Here is a 20825-nt window from a genome sequence, read left to right on the forward strand (position 1 = left end):
GATCAATTCTGTTGTTTTCCTTCTGGCCATAGGTTGCTCATAGAGTTCTATGATTCACCAGATCCAGAAAGAAGAAACAAATTTCCTGGGAAAAGTGTTCATTCCAGACTAAGTGTGAAGAAGACTTTACCTTCAGTGTTGATCTTGGGGAGTTTGACTGCTGTCATGCTGATGACGGAGTCCGGAAGGAAACTGTACATGGGCACCTGGTTGTATGGAACCCTCCTTGGCTGCCTGTGGTTTGTTATTAAAGCATAAGCAAGTAGCAGGCTGCAGTCACAGTCTCTTATTGATGGCTACACGTTGTATCACATTGTTTCCTGAATTAAATAAGGAGTTTTCTTGTTGTTGTTTTTTTGTTTTGTTTTGTTCTGTTTTAAGCCTTGATGATTGAACACTGGATAAAGTAGAGTTTGTGACCACAGCCAACATGCATTTGATTTGGGGCAAACACATGTGGCTTTTCAGGTGCTGGGGTTGCTGGAGACATGGAAGCTAAGTGGAGTTTATGCTGTTTTTTTTTTTTTAATGTTTTCATGAATTAATCTCCACTTGTAAAGATTATTGGATACTTTCTGTAATTCAGAAGGTTGTATTTTAACACTAGTTTGCAGTATGTTTCGCTATATTGGTTATCTTCCATTTGACTACTTGGCAGCTCAGACTCTTAATACTAAAGTATTTTACATTTTGAAGCTATGTGATACTGGTTTTTTGTTGTTGTTGTTGTTAGTTTCTGAAAGTCAATGAAAGACACTGTAATGATGCGTTAAGATGTTCCAAGAAAAAGGTGAGAATTATTCATGGCAAAAAAGATCTGTCTAGTGTATATTTTTATTATATTGCTCTATTTAGCTAATTTTCTTTATATTTGCAAAATAATGAACATTTTTAATATTTATTAAAATGCTTGATTTGCATACCCCCGATTCTACAGAGAATAATGTGTAAAGTGTCAGAATAGACTTGAAGCTCTGCTGTGACTCAGTCTCCTTTGTCAGAGCTTCTAGTAGCCCAGCTACTGAGCTGCTTTGTTAGTACCTCCAGCACCTGAGCCGTTAAGTACTTATAAATGCAAGGGACCCGTTATCTTCATATCGGAATAGACATGAACAGAGCTCTAAGGCGATGAAAGTCTGCCAGCATCCTCTCTGTCCTCGCACGTGCCTTCTGCCTGGCTCCATTTGCTTTGGCACTGCGTTCGATCTAGAGTGTAGGTGCTCACTGCTTATTTCAGCCCTGGCTCTGTGGTTTTGTGTCCTCCAGTGGTGCTGTTCACTGTTGGGGTGCAGGTGGTGCTGCCCTGACTCAGAGGGGCAGCTCCCTGGCTCCTGAGGGTGAGCCTTCTTGGCTACTACAGAAGTATTGTGCGTTTGTTTATGGCAAGAACCATCAGGATTGGATAAATGTGTTATTTCTCTTTGATTTCCATGGAGCCACACTGTTGGTACATGTCCCCTGTGAACAGAGCTACCTTTCAGGAGCACATCATACTGTCGTGAGTCACGGCACGGTGTGTCCTGTGAGAAGAGGCTTTCTAACGTGTGATTTGCCGTGTTTCTATGTTGTGATTTAAGCGTGATTGCCTACTAGTCATTCAAGGTAACATTTCTGCAAATTTCATACAGATTTTTGTCACAAAATTACTATACCAATGATCTAGTTGAAATAGACCAATTGAATCACAATAAATAATTTTTTTTAATTGAGGGAAAATTTGCTTCTTGTTTTTTCAAAGCCAGAAAACGAGCCATTTCAAACATCTTTGAAGAGTCATGTGCTGTCACTTGTTTTCTATGTGTTAGTGTCTATATTCATGTATGGATACACATGAACATGTATATTCATACACACACGCCAATAGAATATAACAGCCTAAAAACAATCCAGCTTGTGTATCATGTTACTGTGCTGAATTGTAATGGTTTTTACTTACAAAGTGAGGCTAAAATCGATTTCATGTCTTTGTTAAATACGTTTTTTCAGCAATCCTATTAGAGCTTATTTTGACCAGATCAAAATAAGTACAAGTTCAGAGACTTTAAATATGGCTGAGGTCTAGAGCGATAGCTCAGTAGTTAGGAACACATGCCACTCTTTCAAGGGCTTCAGTTCCCAGCACTCATATGGAGGCTCACAGAAGGCTGGAATTCCAGCTTCATGGAATTGGACACATCCTCTAGCTTCCATGGATCTGTCTGTCTGTCTCTCCCTTCTCTCTCTCTCTCTCTCTCTCTCTCTCTCTCTCTCTCTCTCTCTCACTCACTCTTTAAATATCATGGATATGCTGTGCATTTAAATTTTAAGACACAGAACCATTGGAATTACATGGATTATAGCTGATTCTCTTTGAACAGGGCACAGTGTTCTGCGTAAGATCTCTTGATCATTAGCACTGGACTCACTCTCCTCACAAGTAGCCTATCAAATGTGGTATTAGAAAATACATTGTGTCAAAATCTTTGAAAGATGAGAAGAATCTCCTAAACATGTTTATTTTGACTTGACATCACTATTTCCTGAAAATTAACTGTCTATGATTCTTTTCACATAGTGTAAGATCTTACTTGTATCACCATCAGCTTGCAGCTTAGGGGCTGCAGTTGTTCTCCTTCATAAGACTGCCATCCGTGTGCATGCTTTTATGTTTTTCAGAAAGGATGTTGGGATGAAAGTAAGAAAACAAATAAAGTCTCTTCTTGTCTCTCATGTCTGTGATCACTAGCATTTCACAACTCAGGGATTCATCCATTTTCCAGCAGATAAAAGGGTTAGCGATTAACCCTGCATTCTGAGTTTAGAAAGCTACAATATTTTTTAAATATTGAGCAATGATTTTAAAAAAATACATTGGAATACCCCAAATTGTGAAGCAATCCAAAAGTTGGACTGTATAAGCTAATTTGCCTACTTTAAAGGATGTGACCCTCACCCAGGAAACCTGTAGGATTTACTTAACAAAGCTTTACATGAAAATGCCACCGTGGCCATTTCTTAAACACTGGTGGCTTCTTCCAGATTTCATTTCTATGTTTGTTTGTTTGTTGTTGTTTTTTTACTTAGATTGCTGTGAGGTTTTTTTTTTTTATAACAAATATACATTTTTTTCTTTGTCACATTACATGCTTTGTCAATCAAATGACCTAACTAGGTTGGCTATTAAGAAAACTACATATTGAAATCTGCCAAAATGTCGGCATAAACAAACTGGCTCCTAATTGTGTACCAGATCTACATTTGAAAGAACAGAAATGTCTCACAAGACAATAAGGTCATATGTAAAACACTAAATAAACTTTAACCTCAACAATTGTTTCTGAAGTGTTGAGATTAAAGACTGAGTGTTTGCGGAACGTTGACATGTCCATGGCCAGGCTAGTTTCTCGTTTTCTTTTTGTCTTAAGACTAAACATTGGCTGGCTTAAAATATTACCAGTTCTATATAGTTTACATTATAGACAGAATATATAACATTTAAGTATTAGTATGAAAATCAGTACTTTGGTGAGACTAATATTTGGAATATCCAGATGATTTGATATCATGTAGGTAAAGTAAGTATTTGTGTGACTGACTGAACTTAAAATCTCTTATTCATATATCATGGATAACAGCTGGGAGTTGTGACACATGGCTGCCATCCAGGCACTCGGAAAATCCAGGTTTTGAGAAAGAGAGTGTTTTCCAAGTCAGCCTGGTCTATATAGCAAGCTTCAGACTAGCCAGGACTGTGTACCAAGATCTTCTTCACACCACCCACACAAACAAGAGAAGTTATATAGAGAATTGCTTGGGATTTAGTTACAACATTTTAGTTAGGATTTCATTTAATGGGCAGGGGGTGGGGGAGTTAGCAGTTTGCATTTTCAGAGAATGGGTTCCATTCCCAGCATCCACAGGGCAGTAACTGAAGTAACTTTAGTTCCAGGGTATCCAACACCTTCATATGGACACACACGCAGGCAAAAGACCAGCATGCATACCATTAAAATGAATTATTAAAAATTTTTAAAAAAAGACTTTGATATATTTTTAGTTTGTGTATGCTGAGGTGGATCTGTTGCTCTTGGCAAACTGAGTAGTAATACGTGGAGTTTTATAAGAGGCCAGAGATCTCACTTTCATATAATATACCTTGGATAATAACCTAGTTGCTACCTAAGCAAAGAAGTTCCTTGGAAGAGCTACATCACAGAAAATTGGTATCAGAGCATATACTCAGTCCATGGTTATGCCATGAGACAGGCCAGTGTTTTACCCAGACTAGTGTTTTGTCATATCTGAATAAATAAATAACAAAGTCGTATTCTACAACTCTAAATCCTCATATAGAAAATAAAATAGGAATGCGGTTGACACAATTTGTTGCCTGAAGTGATGAGGAAATTAAGTTACAAAGTAATCAAGAAGTACTCAGTTACTGTGTCTTCTTATGTAGCTTCAGAATAAGTTCTGATAGTGTTACTGGGTTTCCTGGTGCTTTATAATCCAGTACAAGGGAAAATATGAACCTCATTTTTTTTTATAAAAATTTGGTGACAAAAAAGTTACATTGTTTTATAAAGTGTTTTGTGTTTTATGTGTATATGTGTGTTTGATTGCCAGATATAGCTATAAAGCTACATTATTTCAGATGGGTATTTTGTTTGAGATTTGCTGGGTGTTCGCTGTATGCTGACTGCTTCTGCACCTCTTGTAGGCACCAGCCTGTCTGCAGGCAGACCACCCACCCCATGTTGGGTCCTTCTGCCTCTGGTTAGCCATCCAACCTTGGACAGCTTTAAATAAAGAGTGTCCCAGGTTTATCACCTGTAGAACATTGCTACGATGTTAGCCACAAAGAATTGTTGAGAGCATGTGAACTACTGCAGATGATGCAGCAGATGCAGAGCATAGAAAGAATGTAGCTGGTGCTGGCTCGGGTTCCTGTCCTCTGTCTTCATAGATGACCTTCAGGTCAGATGGGGTTTGGATAAAGTCTAGGGATGGGATGCCATCTGGTCCTTTCCTGTTTCTCAAGGAGACAGTGGGGTGTGGAAGTGGATGCTCGTAGTTATGGTTCAGATTGTAGGTTTTGTTTAAGATTCAGATCACGTGGTGTAGAGAGATACAACAAGAGAAAGAACATCTCCATTATAAGTCACATGGCCTCTCAACTACAGCTCAATAGAAGCTGGATCTTCAGGGCTAGGAGTGGGCTCAGTCCTCACACTTTGGGCACAGGTGGAGGGGATGGCATGGCAGCTGCAGGAATGTCTGAGGGGTTCCTTCTGGCATTCCGCACTATGGTACGTTTTAGACTAAGTTCGAGACAATGCCTATCGGAGTGCCCCTTTATCCGTGTAGTGGGGAGTGTGGAAGTCTGTGGAGAGGTCAGTGTGGTGACTCCATGGAGTGTGGGTTCCCATATGTAAAGTTGCACTCAGCTGAGCTCTATTTGTCGAAAGTGTGAGGGTACATCTGTTCATTATTTTCTGACATATATTAGAGCTCAGAATTGTCAGGAATGTTCATGATTAAACATTGTTCCTTGTCATTTGGAACCATGCCTATATTGGCTTCTGTCCTATGCCTGCACGAGTTAACTTTCTGTCTGGGCCAGGAGTCGTTTTGATTTTTACAGGCATCTAACATATTTCTGTTTGTCTGATACCCCCTTCCTTCTGTTTTCCTATCTGCACTGTCTCTTCAGTCTGTCGCAGAAAGAGCAGAGAAAGTCTTTCTGTCTTCCAAGACCTCCCATGGTCTTTGTGCTCTTGCTGAAGACAACCAACTAGTGTGGCAACTAGTTTGATATCTTTTCTCTCTATAATAGAAATGAGATCATCCAAGTTACGCTGGAGAACTGGGGTGTGTGTCTGTGTCTCTGTATTCCCGCTACCCCTTTCTCCTAGAGAAATTCATTGTAGTTTGGTTAGTTGGAAGTCCTGGTAAGGTGGCAGGTCCTGTGGTATAGTGAGGGCCTTATTGCTGGGCTGTGGGACTCCAAAGTGAGTCTCAAGTCCCCCGAGGACTCAACCTAGTACCCAATCTTTCCAACCACCCTTTCTTTCCAACCCTATGACATTAAATTTTCAGTGCTTCAATTTTGGAGAGACATTCAGACCATGGTAAACTCACATGAGCACCAAGTTGGATTCTTAGGGGAATTCTGAAGGAACTGCTTTTAAAAATAGACAGTTTTCCTGATGAGGTTGCATTGGAACCAGCTGTTTAGAACTGAACCCCCTCCTCCCCTGTGAATGGCTTGAACAGGTGGTTTATTTTCCAGAAGCAACATAGAGCTGGATTAATTTGTTATTAGGGAACTAAATTCTCTGTTGACTATACTGCTAACCTCAACCTCAAAATGTAGTAGTGGCTACCAGACCACCCCAACACCTCTCTGATTAAAGCCATCAAGAGGACAGTAGAGGACAGAAGAATGCCTATTTCCCTTCAAGACATTTCCAGAGAGTCCCTAATGTTTCTACTTAGCTGTGACTGCCTGGAACTTAGTACAGGCTTCATTTAGCTGCAAGGGAAGCTGACAAGTGAAATCTTCAGCTTTGACATCCTCAATAAAATTGAAGGTCTGAGGGATGAAACTATTCTGAGAACAGTGGCAGTGTTCACACCATCTTCTGAATATAAATGCTGAAGATTACTAAATGGATATGGTGAATTTTACCACAGTCCAAACCAACAGAGCAGGCTGGGGATGTGGCTGAGTTGGTACAGTACACTTGCCTAGCATAGAACAGCTGCTGTGGTAACAAACATTGTTACACCAAACACTCGGTGTGTGGATGCAGGAGAATTAGACATTTCAAGGCCATCCTCAGCTCTGCAGTGAGTTCAAGGCCACCTGGGGGTAACTGATTTCCACCTTACTTTTTGAGGCAGTGTCACTAAACCTGTAGTTCACTGATGAAGCTACAGTGGCCCACAAACTCCAGCAGCCCTCCCAGGGCTGTGACTACCTTTAAACAACAACAAAACAAAAAGTGCTGGAGATCCAAACTCAAGTTCTTATCCTCAGGGCAAGCACTTTACTGACTGGGCTTCCAGGCCTGCTCTATTGCTGTGGCAAGACTCGCTATAACTACCTACAATTCCTCTTCAACATCTATTTGGATTCTCTTTTTCTTTGTTTTTGAGACAAGGTTTCTCTGTGTATCTATCCCTGGCTGTGCTAGAACTCACTATGTAAACCAGGCTGTCCTCGAACTCAAAGAGGTCTGCCTGCTTCTGCCTCATGAGTGCTGGGATTAAAGGTGTACCACCACACCCCTACCTATTGGGTTCTTAAAGGGCACTTTCCAAAACTGATGAAGGAGAGTTAAAATAAGGAGAATTTTTGTAAAACTAACATGTAATGTGAACTGTGAATGTATGCCCCAAAATCCTACATATCTACAAAATACACGAGTTTTTCGTTATTTTAGTCACCTTCTCTGGTTGGCTTGGTTTTACTCTTGAGTAATTTTTACTAGGCAACTTTCAGGACAGAATGACAGTTCTTGAAGTTTAATCTTAGTAGAAAAACAGGCAATAGTGAGAAAGCTGTGTCACAGTGTTGTTCTGCAACCACTCCAGATCTATTCCCTCCCAATGTCTATGGAGTGCATTGTCTGCTTAGGTGCTGAATAAGGACATGCCAACATTTCTTATCTACTGTAAGGCAAAATTGGTGAGCAGTGTCACTAAGCCTGTAGTTCACTGATGAAGCTAGAGTGCCCACTAGTGAGCCACTATCACTAGTGAGCACACTAGTAATAGTGTGAAAGAAAGTGACTTCCACTGTCCCATGAACACACCCACCTTCATCTCCTCTACCTTGCACCTGGTTCAGATTTCGGCAGATGCAGTGAGCATGGTGCTTAAGAAGTCTGAAGGATAGCTCTGGGGGATGGTGGCACATGAAGGTCACATCTTTTTTTAATTAGGTGATTTAAATGGGTTTGTGCACATGAGTGCAACACCCATACAGGCCAGAAGGGGGCATAAGATCCCCGGCTCTAGAGTGTCAGGCTGTTGTGAACTGCCTGGAATAGGTGTTGGGAACTGATCTTGGGTCCCCTGGAAGAGCATTGAGTACATGTCATCACTATCTCTCCAGCCTCACACTCTTATCGGTATGTCTCATTTGTGGGGGCAATTTGGGGAGTCCCACCTCTGGATCAGGTACTGTGAAATATGGAGTTGGCGGGGCTGGATCCCTGTCTTGCCACCAGCCAGCTGAGGAAAGCTGTCAATTGTCTTCCTGTGTCTGCCTCAGTTTCCTAGAAACTAGAAAGGAAAAATGGATGGTATCACTAAGTTCAGCCTTCCATTGTAAGGATCCATTGAAGTAGTTGGTGTGATGTACTCACGCTGGTGCCCCTCCCCTTCTGAGCTGCAAGCATCAGCTGTTGGACCCAGCAGTTCTGTGCTCCGACAGGAAGCAGTGGGAAACTGGGCTGCAAGATGATCCCAGTTCTAGCATTTGCTGCAACCCCCTTTGCTCACATCTGTTTCCACATTTTATTTCATCCTTGAGCACATAACCTTTTCATTTTGATACATGCTTTTCTTTACATAGCCTGGGCCAGCCTTGAACTCATGCTCCTCCTGCCATAATTCCTTAAGGACTGACAATGACAGTGGACATGCACCGCCAGGTCCCACTGCTCCTAGTACTTTTGTTATGGGTCTTCTATGCTGGTCTAATGTGGAATGTGACACTGCACACCAGGCATTGTGGGATGAAGTAGAACATGTTCATGCACACAAAGATCAATCCCAAACAGCATCTGCCCACCCCTCCCCTCTGCCCCTTCCCCCGGTGGATGTTAGCATTCTCTTGTGTAGTGCTGGGTCGGCCCCTTCTCTGTCTCTAAACATTGAAACAAGGGGAACAGACCCATACATAACTCCAACACAGCGATCTGGTCCAAGTCTGGATGTAGAACCCTTGGCTCTGCTCTTTTCTCCTCTTCCCAGAGCTGTCCCAGTCGCCTCCCTTTCTAATTGGCTGGTGCTCATCTAACTTGATGTATATGTTTCTTTCCTGGTCTGTTTTATGACTGGCCTGCTCCAGTCATTAGTGCATCTGGTGTTAGAAGCTAAGCTCAACTTGGCCTCACAGTCTTGATGTTCAGGACACATGGGGTTATGGCTGGATCCTGTGTCAAGCACATCACTTCTTTCTGAACCCACACATCTTAAGACATGGGCATTGTCACATGGCTGACAGCAGTACATTCTTGTATGTAGTTTTCTCTCAAGTGTTTTGGTTACATGGCCCTAAAGCCTAGGACTGTCTGTCTTCAATCATGTCTGCCACCTGCTGCCCAGCAAGCCCAAGTTGTGGTTCTTCCTGTCTAATCTGCCTCTTTTATCTTTAGCCCTCCTCCATAAGCCTCTTTTCCACTGAGCTCTGGGTTATTCAGATTACAGCTCCCTACTGCTTTCCTGAGACCCTAAGCCGCTCCACGATGCACAGCAGCACTTTCCAGCAGTCCTATGGAGATGCAGTGTCGAGATGATATGAGCTGTGCTGTATATGTAAAATGCATGGTAGAATCTGAAAACCAAGCACAAAAAAATAAAAAGAAAGTTCATTAATATTTATAGCAATCATGTAATGTTTTGAAAATACGTGCCTAATAAAATTATTTTCACCTTTTTAAAAATGTGGGTACTATGATGTTTAATAGCGCATATTCATGTGGCATATTTACCTCAATGGGGCATGGAAAACAAGACGACAAAGGGTGGGATATTTCTCTCAACTTTCCTAGCTGCAACTTGTGATAATTTGTGAGACACATTAAGCACTCAAGAAGGGTTTGATTCTGTAGACAAAACCCGGGGTCAGACAGTCCACAGCTTCAGCATAGTGTGTTCACTATATCTAAAGTAGGTTTTACTTCTTTAAGATTAATTTTGTTCTTAGACAGTTTCCCACATGCAGCACAAAGCAGTTATGTTTTAATTTTATAGGCTACAATGACGGTATTTCAAAAAGTAAGATGTGGGAGTTACACCTTGAATGATCACCCAAGGATTGTTGGCCATCAGCACTGAATGGCCCAGAACCAATCTACAGCAAATCTGAGAGAGCAGAGACATGCTGCTCCACTGTCTGAGGGCCCTTGCCCATGGTGGTTGCTATTGACATCTTGACAGGATCTAAAATCACCTAGGTGTGCTCTGGGCACCTCTGGACATATCTGGGAGTCTCTAGACTGGATTGCCTGAGGTTGATTTAAAAACCCTAACTGGGCAGCACCATTCATTGGGATGGGGTCCTGGCGTGGATAAAGATTGGAGGATGAGGGAGCACCAGGTTCCACCTCTCTGCCTCCTGACTGGATGCAGCATGATCAGCTCCCTCTCCTGCTGTGACACAATCTCTGTACCCTCAAACTGAACAAAACAAGCTCACTCGAAAGTTGCTTTCGTTAGTCACTTTGTCACAGCTTTGTCACAGTGATGAGAAAAATAACACACACCCCCCAAATGAGGATTGGATCGAGGCCCTGGGCATGCTGGGTAAACTCTTCACCACTAAGCTATATTCCTAACCCTTTTTACTTTGAATAGGGTCTTAATTGCCCAGATTGGCCTTAAAATGATAATTCTCCTGTCTTCAGCTTCCCAAGCAGCTGGAATTACAAATGCGAGCACTAGTATGTATATGTAGTATATAAATAATATATTGTACATATATTCACATGTGTGTGTACATGTGTGTACACAATTACAAATGGGAGCCCCAGAATGATGTATACACATACATATAAGTAGGTAATTAATATATACATATTTACACATATTATACTAGTGTGTATATATAGAATATATAATATGTATTGCACATATATTCACATATGTGTGTACATGTCCATGTCACATTGTGATTGCTAGTTAAATACCACTTTTCCCTGCTCTCTAATCCAAGTAGCAATTGAACCTGTGAATTATGGTAAACTTCAGGGGATTGAAAAGCCTGACCTCCACAGAATCAGCTAACGTTAGCTGCTACTATGATTCCAAGCAGTAGTTACTGGAAGTGTTTGCTCCTGTATTCTCTTGGAAGGAAGAACTAGATTGTTAGTCATCAGTTCACAGTCGGTTATGGTCCCCCTGTTGGCCTCATAGACCAGAAAGTAGAGTTGCATGGTTTGATTGTAAAGTGACCCACCTCCCACAGGTTCACATGCTTGAACACTGGGTCCCCAGATGATGGAGCTCTTGGGGGAGGTTGTGGAGACCATCTAGGAGGTTAGCTTACCTGGAGGAAATGGGCTTCTAGGGGACAGACATTGAAGATGATAGGTTTTCCCTGTTTCTGCCCTGGGAATATATCCAAATTCCTCACTCGAATGCCACAGCCCTGAGATGAGCCTTCCCCTTCACAGTGGACTCTACCCTCAAACCCTGAGCCAGAGTAGATCCTTCGTCCTTTGCTAGATGTTTGGTCACGGCAGTGAGGTAAAGTACCGAGCACAGCATCATTGTTCCCATTTTACGGATGGGAAAACTGAGCCTTGGGAGATGCCCAAGGCTGTCAGCCTTGAGTGTTTAAAAGCTGCAAGGATTGGATGCATTTGTCCTATATCAGGGAAACATGATGGGGATGGAGTCTGGGTGCTGAGGCACTGAGTTGGCAAGAGGGAAGGCCTGGTGTTCACTCAAAGTCATTAAGGACCAATTGTGTCTGCAATCCTGTGCCCTCCCTTGAACAATAGGTAAGGGTCAGTGTGAGCCCTGATTACTCCCAGCAGAAGGATACATCTGCTTTGGAGACCAAAGTCCCTTCACTGTAGAAACTAGGTCCTTCAAGGTCTCAGATAAAAAGACAATGGGTTTTGTGCTAATTTCCACCCAATGGGTGTGTGGGTCACACTACTCACTGGGCCAACATGGTGGTCTGGACAGTCACACAGGATGAAGTGAGGAAAGGCAAGTCTCCCCGGCACCTCCCCTATCGTCACTGCAAGGCCACCCTGACTAAGAGTCCCCTCTTCAATGCTGGCCCTACGAATATCTTATCACTCTTCGTGTTTACAAGATTTCTCTCCTTGGAAGGTGTGATGTGGACAGTGAAGCTCTCAACAACCCCTACTCACCTAAGACCTAGACAAGAGAGTCTGGGATGGCCATGTATGTACTCCTTCAGTAATTGACAGCCATTTTCTTTGTCTAGGAAGTCTTCCTACAAGCTTCCGCACCATAACGGTATCGGCTGTCCTGATTTACAGACATGTCATTGGGACTGATATCTGCAACAAAGAGCAGATCTCCAGTCACTCATCTCACTCCAGCTTGTTCACAGAACAAAAAGGAGTTGAAGGGAGGTCTTCATCATTGGGTGTTCCCTTCCATGGAGCATAGGACAGGCATGGTGCCCAGAACCTGCCCAGCTTCTAGCTCTCCAAGCCTCATGCTTTCCTGTCTCAAAAAAAAAAAAAAAAAAAAAAAAAAAAAAAAAAAAAAAAAAACTCTTCCATATTCCCTGAAGTCATCCAATAGAGGGGGAAAGACCTTTTGGTGCAGGGAACGGATGTACCAGACAGCCCCCCACAGACCAGGAGCTGCATCATGGCTTGGCTTGCCATGATGAGATTGCTAAGTATAGCTAGCACCTCCCCCCATATGTCAAAATCCAATACTCAAACCCTCAGCACACACTGCATCTCAAGGCAGCCATTCCATAGGTTAAATGGAGTCATCAGGGTGTCCATAAGCCAATCAGATTGGTCAGAGAGACGCCCTTATGAAGACATGGGGAGAAGGTGGCAGCGGCACCTAAGCTGAGGAGAGGGCTCAGGAGAAACCAGCCTTGCTGATACCTTGGGCGTAGACTTCCAACTTCTAAAACAAATGACTACTTGAGCTGCCCAGTCTTTGGGACTTTCTTGCCGCAACTGGTACAAGCCAGTCCAGAGATCAAAAGGAAATCAGACTAAGCTCAGGGAACTTCCGGAAGTCAGGGATGCCACTCAGGAGAAGGAAGCGGTCTATAAAGTGCATGATACTCAGTACCCACTGCCTCTGAAGGCTGCTGTGACCCCTGTGGGACTGGTGAGGCCCCTCTGTTCACTGTCCACCAGGCTCTGTACGATTTGTTTTAGCTTAAGCTCCAATAGAATCTCAGGCAGGCCAAGTCCACCAGGAGCCTGTGCCAGCCAGACGTGGATGGAGACAGCCCAGAGGCCTTCAGACTTCTTCCCTCTGAAGACTGCCGAGCTCTGTGTATGCTTCTTGTCACTGACATTCTAAAAGCAGCTAGGTATCCATCTATCTGTCGAGACATCTGAAACCTCTTGCAGGAGAAGCCTAGCTGTTCTTGGAGCAACATGGGAGCGAGAGCCAAGTTAAGTTCTTTTTGAATTATTAATTCATTAGATACACCGTTACTGTTTTACTCTGAATAATTAAGAAAGATTGATGCTACCTAAACTCTGGCACAATCTTTTCTTCTCATGCCCATCCCTTTGGCTTACTCTTATCTATCTCTCAAAACCCATCTCAAGGGTCATTCCATTCCAAGGCTTTTTGTCCCTGCTCCCAGGCTACTTGGGGCTCCCTTTCTTTTCTTTTCTTTTCTTTTCTTTTCTTTTCTTTTCTTTTTTTCGGTTTTGGTTTTTTTTTTTTTTTGAGACAGGGTTTCTCTTTATAGCCCTGGCTGTCCTGGAACTCACTTTGTAGACCAGGCTGGCTTCGAACTCAGAAATCCGCCTGCCTCTGCCTCCCGAAGGCTGGGATTAAAGGCGTGTGCCACCACCGCCCCGCAGGGCTCCCTTTCTTAATCGGTGCTTCTTAGTCTAATGATGGAGTCTCACAGACCAACCTCTTGTATCCACCCTTGAATCCCATACTGAAGTTCTAGCTCCCTCTCCAGTGATATTTGAAGGTGTATTTGGGGACTAAATAGGGTGGGTGGGTCTAGGAGTCAGCAGTTCTCAACCTTCCTAATGACTGCAACAACCCTTTAAGACAGTTCCTCATGTCATGGTGACCTCCAGCCACAGAACTATTTCATTGCTATCCCGTGACTATAATTTTGCTGCCGCTGTGAGTTGTAAGGTAAATATCTGACATGTAGCCACCAAAGGGGTTGCTCAAAGGTTGAGAACCGCTGGTCCAGGACTGTGCTGGCTAGTTTTATGTCAACCAAACACAAACTATAGTTATCAGACAGAAGGGAGCCTTAACTGAGAAAATGTTTCCAACACAAGCCTATAGGGTATTTACTTAATTAGTGATTGATTCAGAAGGGCCCCGCCTATTGTGGGTGGGGCCACCCCTGGTTCTGCTTGCTACAATAAAGCAGGCCGAATGAGCCAGGACGAGCAAGGCAGTAAAGCACCATCCTCCATGGCTTCTGCATCAGCTCCTGCCTCCGGGGTCCTGCCCTGTGTGAGTTCCTCCTGTTCTGACCTCCTTCAAGGATAAACTGTGATGTGGAGGTGTAAGGTGAATAAGCCCCTTTCCTTCCCCAATTTGCTTGTATTTATGGTGTTTTATCATAGTAAGAGTAACCTGAACGAAGACAGAAATTGGTGCCAGGCTAGTTGGGTATTGCTGTGACAGACCTGACTATGTTTGGGGGGGGGGGGATTATGAAAGGCCTTTGGAACTTTAGAAAAGCCATTGAGTGTTGAGAGCTCAGTGAGCTGTTCTGTGGGAGCTTGGAAGATTAAGAATGTTGTAGGCAGGGGCTGGTGAGATGGCTCAGTGGGTAAGAGCACCCAACTGCTCTTCCAAAGGTCCTGAGTTCAAATCCCAGCAACCACATGGTGGCTCGAAACCATCCGTAACGAGATCTGACTCCCTCTTCTGGAGTGTCTGAAGACAGCTACAGTGTACTTACATATAATCAATAAATAAATCTTAAAAAAAAAAAAAAAAGAATGTTGTAGGCAGCGCAGACAATGGAGGCCTGGCTTGTAAAGTTTCATAGGGAAGCAAAGACTCTACTGGGCTATTTGTGTAAAGAGTCTGTGGTTCTGGTTAGCTGGAGCTGAAGAATTAGCTGTGATTAACAAGAGACTAGGGCTGGTGAGATGGCTCAGTGGGTAAGAGCACCCGACTGCTCTTCCAAAGGTCCAGAGTTCAAATCCCAGCAACCACATGGTGGCTCACAACCATCTGTAACGAGATCTGACTCCCTCTTTTGGACTGTCTGAAGACAGCTACAGTGTACTTACATATAATCAATAAATAAATCTTAAAAAAAAAAAAAGAGACTAGAGTCACTGAAGTAAAACCTGTGCTTGTCTGGGGCAATGGATGCTCGTCAGCTGGAGCTGAGAAATTAACAGTGACTTAGTTCTTCTGACTAAGAAGAGACTGGTATCAGAGAGGCAAAATCTGGGAAGTGTTTCTTGAGAGTCAGTATGCTGAAGCTATGTTCCAGAGGTAGCCAAGGTTGTACCTCATCTTGGTGGCCCAATTTGGTCATGGAAGAGTTACCCGGGTGGTAGCAATTTTGAAATCATGAAGGAGTCACGGAGAGCACTGTGAGAGACCAGGAAAGGTCATTGGTGAGAGTGCAGCCCAGTTGCGGCAGAAGACCCTAGCATTTTGGAGATGACAGTACCACAGGATGACCACCAAGAACTACAGCCGCGGTGGAGTAGAGCCACAGAGGCTGAGAAGACAAGCTGTGTGTGCTGCAGAGGGTGGAGCTGGAGAAGTGACCGAGCCCTTTGAGGGGCCCCAGAAAATTGTGAGTGAATCCCAGACATTAGACATTAAGTTACTTACACAGTTGGGGAGTGGTTTTGCCTTGGTCTGATTGTGAGTGTGCCCTGGTTCTTCCTTCTCGAAGTAAGAAAGTATTTATCTTTGATTTATCTTTTAAAAGAGACTTTGGACTTCTAAACAGAGTGAGTTTTAAAGTTTCTGTATTTGTTTTTTTGTTTGTTTGCTTTTTGTTTGTTGGTTTGTTTGTTTTTAATACACTGTCACTCTCTTCAGTCACACCAGAAGAGGGTGTCAGATCCCATTACAGATGGTTGTGAGCCACCACGTGGTTGCTAGGAATTGAACTCAGGACCTCTGGAAGAGCAGTCATCAGTGCCCTTAACCACTGCGCCAACTCTCCAGCCCCAAGTTTCTGTATTTGTAAAAAGACAGACTTTTTAAGTTTATGAATGTTTTATATTGTGATATTTATATTGATGTGATCTGTGGTCTTGGGTGAAAAAGAAAGGAAAGGTGGTGACTTAACAGTGACGTTTGTGTCAACTAGACAAGGGATCAGTTGTGCTGGATTATTTAGACACAAGCTATGGTTATCACTTAACTAAGACAAGGAATAAGGGGTTACAGGGCTGTGTGTGCCCTGCAGGCCGTCATCCATAGAGTTACTTAGCCTTGTTTTTGGTCCCAGCCTCCAGAACTGTAAGGTGGAGCTGTCTCTAGTAGACTTGCCCACCTGGTTACTTTGTGACCACAGCTGAGCTGACAAAAGAGCTTCCTGGAGGGAGGGGCTTTCAGCCTTGCCCTCAACACCTGCTGAGACTGGCTTGTGGTGGAATTTCCTTGGACAGTTAACAGGGCAGGCAGGGTGACCCAGGAAAGATTCCCAAAACATTGGGGTCTAGTCTTTCTGTGTCCTGTCACCTAACCTGCCCTTCCCACCAAAAGTCCTAGAGTCCCCAAGAGAGCCTAGAACCTGGAGGTGCCTTGCCTCTCAAGTGGGTGGGAAGGAAGAGATGCTGTAGGTTTTGAAGGTTCCCTCTATCTGTCACATTAGGTCAGATCTCGACTCAGTCACATTCCAATGTGGCTGTCCATCCCTCATCCAAAGGCAACAGAAACCTAAAGGATTTCCCCTACAGTCTTTAGGGCTTCATTCTCTACGGCATCCATAAATCTGCCATTAAGTAAATTGATTATGCTTTTCTCTTGCCAATCTGTAATCTGTCTGTTGTGGTAGGAGTGTTAGTCGGGCCCTTTGTGCTGGAGGAGAAGGCTCCCACCTGCCTCGCCCTCCCCCCACCCCCACCCCTCCCCACCCCTCCGCACCCCTCCCCACCCCTCCCCACCCCTCCCCACCCCTCCGCACCCCTCCCCACCTTGTCTTCTTGTCTTTGTTATTTACACTTGAGTTGGTAAGGTATTTCACCTCAGGGGGAGGGAGCAAGGGAAAGCTGCAGATAAGACCTCTCTCAGTAACTTGCCCAGAAAGTCAGTTTCCCCAAGGCAGTGAATGAAGCCACCTCCCCAAGCCCCACGGCCACCCTGGGGCTGCCACCAGAGGACAGCTAGTATTGAAAGTTTTACAGTCAGCCTGGTAAACACAATGAGTGAGCTACCTTTGGCCATCTCTGGGGAAAGGCCCCTTTGTGGATGTAGAAGCTGTAAACAGCTCCGACTTCCTGTGCGGGAGAGCAGCCAATCACAGAGAACGAGAAATCGGGGCGATCAGGGTCAGAGAGGTGGGCTGCACCAGGAGCTCCTATGGAACGTGCACCATGGAAGAGGGGCTACCCTACTGCAAGGGCTTCCACTGAGGGGGTTCCTTTTGCGACGACTCCAAGACTGGCTTTAGGGTTCAGGACATTTTTCTCCCCCATCCTGTTCATTGTATAGTTCTGTTCTACATTTGGGCTTCGCTTCTAGTTTCCTAGTTGAAGTGGAACACCGACCGGGGATTTGGCACCACCTAGTGGTCATGGAAAAAAGCTGACAGTTGAGTTTTTGAATAGTTCTGAATCCAAGTTCGGAAACAGTGGCTTACACACAAAGATGAAAATACTACACAGCAGAGAGAAGAGCAGACCCTGGGAGCCTCGCCACCACAGTCAATGAGCCCTCCCTTCTGGCGGGCACCTTTGTGGGGAGGGCGCTGCTGCTCCTATCGAGCCAATTCTTCCCTTTTTCTCTCTCTCTCTTTTATGTTTTTTTTTTTTTTTTTTTTTTTTTTGGGACTTTGGGTTTTCTGAGTCAGGGTTTGTTATGTAGCCCAGGTCAAGGTTCACCTTGACCTTGAAATCCTCCTTTCTGTGCTTCGTAAGTGCTGAGATTGAAGGCATGTTCCACGATGACCAAGTTTAGCCCATCTTTCTAAAAAGAAAGCTAGGAGTAGTATTTGCTCGGATCCCTCAGGATAGTTTAGGTCATCGAGTGCTCGTGTGTGTATAAGTGCTACACACACACACACACACACACACACACACACACACACACACACACACGCATATACATTGGAACACACTTAACTTATAATCAGCTCTGCTCCTGATGGTAGAAACTTCCCAGGTCAGCCCACACATCCCTGGTAGCCAAGGAGGGATGGGGTCAGCCTGCTTGTCTCTGATCACCTGATCTATGAGTCTCCCAGCTTCACCTGCTAAGACTGAGGCAGCATTTGAGGACCATAACCTTGCTTCTCGTTACTTATTAAGGTGCTTCTGGCTGTGGGAATGAGGTCCACTGAGGAGGGGGAAATGTCCTAAGCCCAGAATCTTGTGCACCCACAAATCTCACACACCAGTATCTTCTAATTGAGATGCAAAGGCTGCCTTTTGGAGAGCCCAGGATCACTTCTCCAGAGGACACATGGTGCAGGGGTTAACTGGTTATTTTGTAGGGGGAAAATGCCTATATGATCTGTTTGGACACCAGACAAAAGAGAGTCACAAGAGACACAGCTGGGTGGACAGTTTCTAAGAACTGCAGGAGAAGGGTATTCGCAGAGCCCAGCATTTGAGTCCTGATGCATGGGGGTGGGGGCGGGGGGCATACAGAAGCCACAGACATGCAAGACACATCTCACAGAAATCCATGTTCCGGCTGAGCATCTGTTTGGTTCCACAGAATGAAAAACATTCCATGCAGCAAGGTTTTAAGAAGGGCCTGGAGAAGAAGTCTGTTATGGCACACTGCAGAAGGGGATGACAGTCCCCTGTCAACAGGAAGTCCATGTAGCGTGTCCAGGAAGCAGAGTGTAATTCTCGGGGCTTCTGTGCAAATGTGTTCTCTCTCGATATTCATGTACGAAGACAACGTAAGTCACTCAAAGAAGTTCGAGGAACTAAATGCAAGTCTTAACCAGGGTCTTTTACTGCATAGGATACAGTCCTCTGTAGGCTCAGTTCAGGGACTCTTTCTCTGGAGATATAAATGTGCATCTCCTCCTCAGAGGTTGTCCATGACAAACCAATGTGCTGTTCCAACTTGGGGAACCAATGTGTTTATTGGGCATACTTACAGAGATGGATGAGGGGTTACTGGGAGGAGCTCCACACCACAGGAAAGACTTGCCCCAATATACATGGTGACTCCCATAGTTGAATAGATGGAGTCTACCTGCTTCCAGTAAGCTTCCACAGGTTATAAACACTAGTGCCACCAGGGATGGAAAGGCTACAGACAATTAGGACAGAACTGCACAAGAATAGCCTGGAGTGCCCGAAGAAGTGGATGTTCCTTAGGCCTTCCTTTTACGATATATAGAATGTCAACAGTCTACAAGCCCCATCTTGGTGGGCGGAGTCTCCTGGCAAGCATCATATCAGCTCTGTAGATGATGGCTATCATGCTCTATAAGACAAACAGCATGAACCATTTCTTTTTCTTTTCATCAAAAATAAGCCTCTTGAAATATAATGAGAAAATGAGTGAAGGGAAGTTTACAACTCGAGGAACGTTTGACTGCAAGATCTCTCCTGGGACGGGGTGGCTGCACGGACTCTGGGGATGTGTGCTAGAGAATGCCCTTCCCGGAACTGAATGGGATGACTGAGGCACATTTTCCATCTGTGATGCCCACGACGCTGTGAGAGCAGTTCCCACTGGCCTCTAACCAGCCTGAAGCCCATGTTTCTGTGACCGTTTTCTTCCGAATGGAAAAACCCCAGCAAGTGGAGGAATCCCCACCAGGGGACCCTGTGTACCTCATGACTGTCAGATGCATTTCCTAGTCTGTGTCCCTAAGGAGTTTATCCTCGTGAAAATATGAGAATCAATATCATACAACTAGAATTTTCCATAGCCATGGCAGTGTGCGTTGGAAGCCTTGTTCATGTGGCTCCTGCCCACTGATGTTATCTGCCCTGCTGTTTAGAGAAGAACAGACATTTGCCGTTGTACGAGCAGCGTGACAAAGCTTTAAGAACCTGGTTCTGCATGCTGAGTACAAACTGTGATCTTAAGCCAGGCATCGTGCATATCTGTAACAGCAGCTCTTCGTGGAGTCCAGAGCCTGACTGAGCAACACAAGACCCTGTCTTTAAAACAGTTATGGAGGCCTAGGGAAATAGCTCAGCAAGCAAGCAGAATTCAGACCCCCAGAATTCACAAGAAGGCTGTGTGGGCATAGCAGCTCACCTGTAATACCAGCATCTGGGAAGCAGAGAGACAGGGAATTTCCACAGCGAGTATTGGAAATGACTTCTGTGTTCAGTAGAAGATGGAATCTCTATGTTCTACTAGTCATTGAAGAAACCAGCTTTAAGAGACCAAGTTTACCGTCTTGCCTGGGAAGGGAAGAGAGGTTTGAAAATAAGAGAGCTAGGTCAGAGCCATGCTTTTGGGGGCGTGGCTGACTTTGATGTCTCTCTAGCTGGCATTCCTCTGGCTTCTGCTTTCCAGGCATCTGCGGACATGGGATGCTGGCCATGGACACGGAATGCTCGCCGTGGAGCTGGGTTTCTGAGAACTGTGACTGCAGCTGGTGATCTGAGGTCACAGAAGAGGTCACCAGGCCCTCTTGGTTACCTTCCTAGTGGCTGTGATTCAGTGTTTAGCAGAAGCTACGGGCCCAGTTTCATTATGTTGCTGTAATAAAACAGCCCGATCAAAAGCAGTTTAGGAGAGGATACGGCTTAGCCTCCCTTACA

At 44.4% G+C, this 20825-nt stretch overlaps 1 protein-coding gene and 1 long non-coding RNA gene across 3 annotated transcripts in view; one reads left to right on the forward strand and one right to left on the reverse strand.

The window, feature by feature from the left end:
• The window catches only part of Agpat5 (1-acylglycerol-3-phosphate O-acyltransferase 5 (lysophosphatidic acid acyltransferase, epsilon)), a 38135-nt gene extending 35427 nt beyond the window's left edge, over positions 1-2708 (forward strand). Inside the window, exon 8 of the mRNA NM_026792.3 lies at positions 33-2708. Within this exon, the coding sequence (NP_081068.1) occupies positions 33-258 (226 nt within the window). The 3' untranslated portion in view covers positions 259-2708. The remainder of the gene's footprint in view (positions 1-32) is intronic.
• Gm35934 lies at positions 1426-20586 on the reverse strand. 2 transcript variants are annotated; one of them, XR_378761.4, is made up of 3 exons: positions 20314-20586; positions 12099-12251; positions 1426-9547 (listed from the first exon to the last, which is right to left on the reverse strand). It is a non-coding gene; the product is annotated as a predicted gene, 35934 (long non-coding RNA). The 2 variants fall into 2 exon arrangements; XR_870172.3 differs by lacking the exon at positions 12099-12251.
• Between the last annotated feature and the right edge of the window lie 239 nt (positions 20587-20825).

Source organism: Mus musculus, chromosome 8 (genome assembly GCF_000001635.26).
Source record: "Mus musculus strain C57BL/6J chromosome 8, GRCm38.p6 C57BL/6J".
Taxonomy (NCBI): Eukaryota; Metazoa; Chordata; class Mammalia; order Rodentia; family Muridae; genus Mus; species Mus musculus.